This window comes from Gossypium hirsutum, chromosome A05 (genome assembly GCF_007990345.1).
Source record: "Gossypium hirsutum isolate 1008001.06 chromosome A05, Gossypium_hirsutum_v2.1, whole genome shotgun sequence".
In the NCBI taxonomy this organism is placed as follows: domain Eukaryota; kingdom Viridiplantae; phylum Streptophyta; class Magnoliopsida; order Malvales; family Malvaceae; genus Gossypium; species Gossypium hirsutum.
The window spans coordinates 6,012,805-6,022,309 of record NC_053428.1 but is presented as its reverse complement, the minus strand read 5'-3'; the positions used below and the strand labels follow the sequence as shown (position 1 = coordinate 6,022,309).

General features: G+C 36.0%; 1 protein-coding gene across 2 annotated transcripts; it reads right to left on the bottom strand.

Annotated features, from left to right (window-relative positions):
• Positions 1 to 4,843: 4,843 nt before the first annotated feature.
• On the bottom strand, positions 4,844 to 9,504 carry LOC107905130 (probable protein phosphatase 2C 59). 2 transcript variants are annotated; one of them, XM_016831705.2, is made up of 9 exons: positions 9,054 to 9,504; positions 8,480 to 8,742; positions 7,199 to 7,326; positions 6,561 to 6,659; positions 6,315 to 6,473; positions 5,953 to 6,039; positions 5,748 to 5,839; positions 5,445 to 5,519; positions 4,844 to 5,247 (listed from the first exon to the last, which is right to left on the bottom strand). In XM_016831705.2, the coding sequence occupies exons 2-9, from the start codon at positions 8,557 to 8,559 to the stop codon at positions 5,083 to 5,085; spliced, it is 885 nt and encodes a 294-aa protein (XP_016687194.1). In that variant the 5' UTR covers positions 8,560 to 8,742; positions 9,054 to 9,504; the 3' UTR covers positions 4,844 to 5,082. The 2 variants fall into 2 exon arrangements, with proteins under 2 accessions (XP_016687194.1, XP_016687192.1); XM_016831703.2 differs by having other exon boundaries at positions 8,954 to 9,356.
• Position 9,505: the final 1 nt, after the last annotated feature.

The window sequence follows — 9,505 nt, the reverse complement described above, 5'->3', positions numbered from 1 at the left end:
AGTTTGAAGAAAAATCTCATCTCATTGGGAGCCTTGGAATCCAATAGTTCAGTTGTTACTATGAGAGATGGGATTTTGAAAGTGACATCTGGCGCACTTGTGATATTGAAGGGCATCAGGAAAAATAACTTGTATTGCTACCAAGGTAGTACAGTTATTGGAGTAATCGCTACAGCTTCGGTAACAAAGAATTGGACTCAATGCAGTTGTGGCATATGAAGTTGGGACATGCCAGCGAAAAATCCTTACAAATTCTGGCAAAACAAGGATTGTTGAAAGGTGCAAAGGCTTACAAATTAAAATTTTGCGAGCATTGTGTTCTGGGAAAGCAAAAGAGAGTGAAATTCGGTATTGCTATCCATAATACAAAAGGTATTTTGGAATATGTTCACTCAGATGTGTGGGGGCCTTCCAAGACACCTTCATTGGGAGGAAAACACTACTTTGTTACTTTTGTTGATGACTTTTCCAGAAGAGTTTGGGTGTATACCATGAGAACTAAGGATGAAGTGCTTAGAGTTTTTCTTAAATGGAAAACTATGATCGAAAACCAGACTGGCAAGAAAATCAAGCGGCTTAGGACGGACAATGGAGGGGAATATAAAAGTGATCCGTTCTTCGATGTGTGCCAAGAGTATGGTATTGTTCGACACTTCACAGTTAGGGATACACCACAGCAGAATGGATTGGCAGAGCGTATGAATCGAACATTGCTGGAGAAAGTTCGATGTATGTTGTCCAATGCTGGGTTGGGCAAGCAATTTTGGGCTGAGGCTGTGACATACGCTGGCCATCTTGTTAATCGTTTGCCATCATCTGCATTAGAAAGAAAAACTCCTATGGAGGTATGGTCTGGAAAACCGGCTACAGATTGTGATTCCTTACATGTGTTTGGATCCACTGCATATTACCATGTGAAGGAGTCAAAGTTAGATCCGAGGGCAAAGAAAGCTCTCTTTATGGGAATCACTTCTGGAGTGAAGGGATTTCGTCTTTGGTGCTTAAGCACAAAGAAAATGATCTGTAGCAGAGATGTTACCTTTGATGAATCTGCCACATTGAAAAAGGTAGCAGATAAAGATATTCAGACGAGCAATACTCCACAGTAGGTGGAGTGTACTCCAAAACAGGTGGAGTTTGAGCAGATAGGGATTTGCCCAGTTAATAAGTCTAATTCTCCAGCCACAATGGAGGAATTAGAGGTTGAAGAGGTTCTGACCCAAGAACCACTAAGTACACCAGAACCAGTTGCAGTTGCAAGGCCACGGAGAGAAATTCGTAAACCTGCTCGATTTACTGATATGGTGGCCTACGCCCTTCCCGTTGTTGATAATATTCCTATCACTTATCAAGAAGCAATGCTAAGCTTAGAAAGTGATAAATGGAAAAGCGCCATGGATGAAGAAATGCAGTCTCTCCTGAAGAACAATACTTGGGAATTGGCGCAATTACCGAAAGGTAAAAGGGCAATCGGATGCAAGTGGGTATTCGCAAAGAAAGATGGATCTCCTAGCAAGAAGGATATTCGCTACAAGGCAAGATTGGTAGCTAAAGGCTACGGTCAGAAGGAGGGAATTGACTACAATGATGTATTTTCCCCTGTTGTGAAGCATTCCTCCATTAGAATTTTGTTGGCCTTGGTAGCACAGTTGAATTTGGAACTAGCTTAACTTGATGTTAAGACGGCTTTCTTGCATGGTGAGTTAGAAGAGGAGATCTATATGACTCAGCCCGAAGGATACACAGATGCTGGTGGTAGAAATTGGGTTTGTAAGCTAAACAAATCGCTATATGGATTGAAGCAATCCCCAAGGCAGTGGTACAAGCGATTTGATAGCTTTATGATAAGGCAGAAGTACACAAGAAGCAAATATGACAATTGTGTATATTTGCAGAAGCTGCATGACGGATCTTTCATTTATCTACTCTTGTATGTTGATGATATGTTAATCGCTTCGAAGAGCCAAAATGAGATAGATAAGCTGAAGGCTCAGTTGAATCAAGAGTTCGAGATGAAAGATCTAGGTGAGGCCAAGAAGATTCTCGGCATGGAGATAAGTAGAGATAGACCGAGATGCAAGCTCTGTTTAAATCAGAAGCAATATCTGAAAAATGTATTACAATGTTTTGGTGTAAATGAAAACACAAAACATGTAAGTACCCCACTTGCTTCTCATTTGAAACTTAGTGCTCAATTATCTCCGAAGACTGAAGATGAAAGAGAATATATGGCGAAAGTCCCATATGCTAATGCAGTTGGGAGTTTGATGTATGCGATGGTGTGTACGAGGCCTGACATTTCACAAGCTGTTGGAGTTGTGAGCAGGTATATGCATGATCCTGGAAAAGGACATTGGCAAACTGTGAAATGGATTCTACGGTATTTTCGAAAAACCGTAGATGTTGGTTTAATTTTTGAACAGGATGAAGCACTTGGTCAGTTTGTAGTTGGATATGTTGATTCCGACTTTGCTGGTGATTTAGATAAACGTCGTTCAACTACGGGGTATCTGTTTACTCTTGCGAAAGCCCCAGTGAGTTGGAAGTCTACCTTACAGTCTACAGTAGCTGTGTCTACTACAAAGGCAGAATATATGGCAGTTACAGAAGCTGTTAAGGAGGCTATTTGGCTTAATGGATTGTTGAAAGACTTAGGAGTTGTTCAAAGTCACATAAGTTTATATTGTGACAGTCAGAGCGCTATTCATTTAGCGAAAAATCAAGTCTATCATTCAAGAACCAAGCATATCGACGTAAGATATCACTTTGTGCGGGAAGTCTTTGAAAAAGGAAAAATTCTACTTCAGAAGATTCCGACAGCAGATAATCCCGCAGATATGATGACCAAGGTGGTAACAACAATCAAGTTTAATCATTGTTTGAACTTGATTAACATCCTGAGAATTTGAGCACCTTTAGGTGTATGGCGCTCGAGAGCGCATTTGGAGGCACTACACAAGATAGCTTTATCAAATTTGGGGAGTTGAAGGAAGTATGTGAAGATGTGATTATCCTAATCAAATTTTCAAGGTGGAGATTGTTGAAAAGACAAATTAAAAGGGGTGTTGAAAAGTCAAAAAAATGGGAGGTGCAAGTGGCACCGAAAGAAAAAAATGGTAGGCAAGTTGTTTAAAGTTGAATGGGATAATTGCAATTTTGGTCCCTAATTTTTAGGCCATTTGCAAGTTAGTCCCTGAACCTCAACTATAAATAGGCCTAACCATTTCTCATTTACACCATCCCAACCAATCTTTCTCTCTTAGTTTTCTCTCTTCTCCTATTTGAGAATTCTTAAGGAATTCTATTTGTTTGTAATATTTTGGAGATAGTAAAGTTATCATCTGGTGTTAGTGCCCGAGGACGTAGGTATAATTTACCGAACCTCGTTAAAACTCTTATGTTCTTTTTGTCCTATTTTTCTTTCAATATTTGAGGGTATAATAGTAGTATTTAATTGTGCTATTAAATTACGTTAGAAGGAATATTCTGACTAAGGAAAGACTTGGTATTTAAGAGATCCTTGTGATCCACCTCTCTTCCCTAGGAATTGAACTTTGTGTGATTTTTTAGTACAATAATTTACACGCTTCCGACCCTATTGGAACAACATATGCCTCCACATATAAAGAAATCAAAATTGACAATCAAGTCTATTTTTGCTGAGAAAATTATTTAGAATATATGTTTAACCTACGGGTCAAACTAAAATGGGTATGAAGTTTTTTTTGTTGGCAGGTTAAGGTTTAAAATTCAAGTCTTTACAATTAATTTGTAAGGTAAGAAATATCCGACAAGTAACTTGAGTAGATATTCATGCATATTATTCAGTTGTAGATTCGCATATATTTTTTGTTTGGGTGACTATTATTCAACAAGTTAATTATCCGACACTTTTTGTTTTAGGTCCTCAAAGATCACGTGTGGTAGACAAAGGCCATTTTGGTGATTTCGTTCTTTCTAGTTTATTTATTACTGTGGTCTACATCTCATTTTTCTTTCATAAAACATTAAAAAATTTATTTGAAAATTTTTAACATTTAATATTTTAAATGTATTTCATAATTATTTTAATTTTTTAGTTAATATAAATTTTTTAACTATTGAATAACATAAATAGGTAAATTAACTACTTATACTTTATGTAAAAAATATTAAATGAATTTTATTTTATTAAAATTAAAATAAATTATCTTTTTTATTAAAAAATTGAGATATTTAAATTAGCATATTTATTAATCAATTTTTTAAAGAAGGTATGGCAATTAGTTTTGCAACTTTGCTCCATTCGTAGGGATGTAAAAATTTTGAACCAAGAGTTAACTTGGGCAATTTTGAAACTTAAAAAGTCTTTGCTTGTTGCTATACTCAAGCTTACTTGGAGTGCATATTTGTATGTGATATGGAGACAGAAGAACAAGAGGTATTTTGACACATCTTTCTTGACTGAAGATGCTATCTTTGGTGCAGATTAAAGAGATTGTGCGAGCTCGTCTAGGAGAAAGGCCAATCAATAGAACTAATCTTATTAATGCTTCACTTTGTGCTTCTTGGGAGTATCGTTGGTTAATTTGTTTGTATAGCTTAAAATTACTGCACAATATTTTTTTTCTTTTGTAACAATTTAACTGCTTACTTGGATTAATGAATTTCATCATTCATAAAAAAGAAAAAAAGAAGAAGAAATATTGTTATGGTAACATAATTTTACAAAAGTTCAATGGCTTTGGGAGAAACTATATAATTTTAGAGATGAAATGAATTGGTTATCAAAATTCAGCTCCCAAGGATGATTTAAGAAAGAAAAGAAAGTGCTGGTGGAAAGCAACATCACAGGTGGACTAACTAAAGCAAGAGAAGTACTACTACATTTACAACATACATAAGTAGAGTTGGCGTCTGAAACCCCTTTACACGGGCACATCGCTTCGGAAACAGATGTAATATACATCAGTGCCTGCGCACGTTTGTTATACATTCTCTTTCACTAGCTATTACTATTAGTATTGAAGTTCATTAACCCTCAGTTTTACCCATCAGCCACATACCCAAAACCTAAAACCATGGTGGGAAGGGATAGCTTCCTTATGCAGTCGCAGAAGCATTGCGAGAGGAACCCCCTTGATTGACCAAGAATCGGACCACCACGCAAGTGATATTATCTGCGCTACCTCTCTGGTATGCCTCTTGCATCAGCTGCTTTGCTGCCTGCTCTGGATCCTGTATTGGCTTTATCATTGCCACTGCCTCCTGGTCAAAGGCAAAGCAGCAGTTTATTAGCTACGCTTCATTTCTTCGATTAGAACAAAAAAAGGGTAAGGAGAATACCATCCACGATTACAACAATTTTCGTCAATCTACTATCAATTAAGCTTGACAGAAACACTAATGGATTCTGGGATATGTTAGTAAAGAAAGAGGCTTTAACTGAACAAACCATTTCGTACCTCATTTGAAACAACATCCCATAGTCCATCACTTGCAAGTATAAGGAACTCAAGAGAGTTGTCAATCTTTTCCTCCTGCAACCTCCAAAGTTCATATCAGATTACAAAATGCTCAAAGTCAATAGAAATCCTAGTAAAAGAACATGAAACTTTAATACCCATATAAATTATAGTTCATCTCTCAATTTGGAATCCTATAGAGTTTTCATGTTGGGTTTGTGCATTACGGTTTTCTATCTTAATTATGATGTACGATTACATCTCAGGAACTCAGCATATTTCAACCAAGTCTTCTAACCAGACCTGAATTTCTGGATCAGCAACAACATACTGCTTCAAGTGTCTGTCACCAAATGCACGAGAAACAGCAAGAACACCTCCCACTCTCCAAGTTCCTACGGATATAATTTCAGTTGCAAGCATTTTAACACATCATAGCAAAAGCTTAAACAGAAAAAGGAGAGGATGGTAAGACAGGAAAGAGAAATGGAGAAATGTAAATCCACACCAGCCCACATGACGAATCCTCCTGCGTTCTCAATCCGTTGTCGCTCATCACTTTGATCAGGCTTGTGATCACGAGACACAGCAATAGCTGAAAGAGGAAATGCAATAGATAAGCCATGTATAAAAGATCAATTCAGCAATCAAATAATAATTTAACCAAGATTTTCAAAAAAAAAACACGAAATTTACAAACAAAAAAAAAAAAGGGCGAGCGAGCAATTACATAAGATTGTTAAGTTATACAGAAACATATGTAAGCCTTGTGAGCTTTCATATTACAAGTAAAACAAAAGGCAACTTCATATGGATTGTCATAGATGGGATCAGAATAGAAAAGAAAAAAAAAAAAAAGATGAATCTTACCATTGCCTCCTCTGCAGATAACAGCTCGGGAATCCCCAACATTTGCAACTAGCAAACGGTTGCCAAAAAGAATAGCTGTAGAAGCGGTCGATCCAGCATCCCTATTCTGGTTGTTTTCTGATTTTAAAAATTCAGAATCTGTGTGGTTGTATGCATCAGCTGGAGGTTGGAAACAATTTAAAAGGCAAGTTATGGCCAACCCACTAGGAAAGTCACAACCATGTGATACAGTTATAAGTAAATAACCTATAGCAGATTTGGTGTCAGAAATGAACTTTGGATGTTTGATCAAATTACTGAAAAGGTTTTGCTTCACATATTCAGCAGCTCGTACACCTCCATGACCTGAAACAACCATGCTTGTAAAGATTGATTTAACCAATTTGTAACAAACCATGCTGGTAGACTTTTTTACGTTACTCAGCAAAGGAGGATATGTTTCTTAAGGATGCAAGGTAAGTGAAACTATTCTATGGCAGAATACAATGGTATAAACTGCCTCAGCATGAAATTCATAGTTTACCACGGGAATGCTCCATCCTGAGCCAAAAAAAGCCCTTGAGAAATGGCTTGAAGTACTGCTACAATATCGGAGCAGATAACAAATACCAGAATCTGCATAAAATCCTTTCAGATGACAAATACCAGTAGCATTATAAGTAGGTATAGGCTCTACTCTTATTGTCCAGCAACCTTAATCACTTAAGCATAAGAGAACATTGACAAATCATACATGCGCTTTATAACACACATAATAATCACGACAGATGGTACAATGTATTTACTTATATGTGGCTCGGGTGAAGTATGTCTAAACCATTAGTATGTTACATGTTTGCAGGAGTGAGAGAGAGAAAGATAAATAAGGGTAAGAGAGGATATACCGTCAAATACTCCAAAAAGACCAACTATCTCTCCGTCAACACCATCTATCCTTGTTTCATAAAAATCTTCCATTGAAGACCTCTTCCCTGGGGAGCTTGCATAGCCATAGCTAAACTTTCCATTTTGACTGTAGCCAGAAAATGTGACACTTAAATTTAGTTATTGTCCAAATCATTGCATCATTTAAGAAAATATGTGAACTCAATAACCATATATTTCTTGTAATCATCGAATTTAAGAAAAACATGTTGAAGTGGCTTTTAATCTAATAGTTTATGTGCTTGATTATCATTTCAAAAGATATTTCTTCAATCTTCACGCATTTCTATTCTTAATTCATTCCAGAAAAAGATTTAACAAAATCTAAGTTTCCATCTTTAAAGGTTGCAAGGATTAAATCACATGACTAAACATACAGTAAAATTTGAATGCACAAGATGCAACAAATTTACTTCAAAGCCAGAAGGGACCATAAACTGCCTTTTCGGGATTAAGAAAGACAGATACATGAAACAAAAGCAAACAATGATTCGTTCTAGCCAGAGTAATACAGGCAACACTACAAAGTCTTTAATTCTGACCCATAAAGAATGGAACAAACACAAGTTTACTTCACAATCATGATTAGAAAAGAAATATTATTGCTTTGCATGCATCGTAAATAACAAATTAAAGATACCTCATACCGTTGCTGATGTCTCCCACATTATGCAGTGACACATCATTAAAAAGGTAAAGATCCACAAAAGTTTAGCCCATGACAAACTCAAAATTTGAGAAAATATGTAAAAAATTTCCAAATTTATAGAGGCATGTATTAATTGTAAATTCATTTGCTTCCATTCCCTCTATTCTTTTCTTGTAGGCTTCTTCTCACGCCCTATGTCATTGAGATGCATCGGTAGATTTTAACTTAAAGAGGATATTCGTCTATATGGAAATTTATTACATAGTAACATTATCCAGAATTGTAGAACATAAAAGGATAAGTTTCAATATTTAATTTCCAATGAAAAGCTTTTTTGACAGGCCAATGAAAAGCTACTAAGTAGTATTATGAACATATATTTTCATAATTCATAAAAAAGAATATAAGATAGAATTTGGAATAAATAAGTTAAAATTAGAGAAGAAATGCAAACCAGAACAAAAAATAAACATGATGTTGAACCATATGTAATTTAGAAAAATAATAATTTACACCGCAAAAAAGAGCATCAATCCAACCAAAATTTTATATATAAGCAAACAATGATGAAAAGAGAAGAAAAAGCAGCTACCTAAGGCCTCCGCCACTGGCAGGACGATCTTCAGAATGAACCTGGCTTGAAGATTGCAAAACCGAATTCAGATATCCCATATTATCGCTTGAGTTTCTCAGAATTTAGACGTCTTAACCCTTGTATCCAATTCCAAATCAGGAAATAGCAAAAACATGTGTATTTGACAAGTGATATTTTAGCAGATAAAAAGGAAAAAGCCAAATCAGTGTTCAGGTAGGGAGGATCATTTTAAACTTGAGCGTAACTATGAATCATATAACCTGCAAAGAAATCAAAACATCCAGAGCCAATTTAAACCAATTTGAAATGCATAGATCTTAAGGTCTCAATCTCGTGCACAGTATGTTAAATAAACATAACCAAACAATAAATTAAATTAAAAACTAACTGAAAGCGAACATATCAAATGGAATAAATGAGAGTTTAGTTTATAATAGTGAGATAGGAGGAGGAGGGAAACAAAAATGATACCTCGATGAAGGATAAGGGCCGTAGAGGGAAATGAAATGGAATACATAATAAGTGTGAAGGGAAAACTGAAAAGCAAAGCAAAGAAAAAGACGAGACTTACAAAGAGAGATTAGCAGACGGTTTTAGAGAGACGAAACTATTTCTTCCTGTTTCTGTTGTATTTTGGTTTATTACGAAACCAAGAAAAATAATTGAAAGGGGCGAAAGGTGTTTGGTTGTATTGCAAGAAGACTAAGTCAACCCAAGTGGTGTTATTTTAGGTGGTTGAACGACGTTGAAGCATACAAGTGGTGCACATGCAGAGGAAGGATACATCACGTCCCTTCCTTCTTTTATTTTGTTTTAGAAATCAATCAATTGAAATCACGTCCAATCTAAGCTCGCTCTTTAGAAATGCAAAGGTAGGCCAAGGGTACTGCTCTTACTCGTCTTGATATTTATAATAAAATAGAAAACAATAATAGTTGCCTCTGCGTGTCAAATCTTGCTAACTTATGATCTTATTGATTTCAATTCCCTTTCCCTCAGATAATGGGAATTGTAGCAGTCTGA

Bases quoted from the DNA above. Each gene is read 5' to 3' on its own strand.
- LOC107905130 (XM_016831705.2), bottom strand. From the start codon at position 8,559: ATGGGATATCTGAATTCGGTTTTGCAATCTTCAAGCCAGGTTCATTCT. The intron at 5,840-5,952 runs GTGTGGATTTAC...TTATATCCGTAG, and splicing joins AGGATTCGTCATGTGGGCTG to GAACTTGGAGAGTGGGAGGT. The intron at 5,520-5,747 runs GTCTGGTTAGAA...TGGAGGTTGCAG, and splicing joins TTGCTGATCCAGAAATTCAG to GAGGAAAAGATTGACAACTC.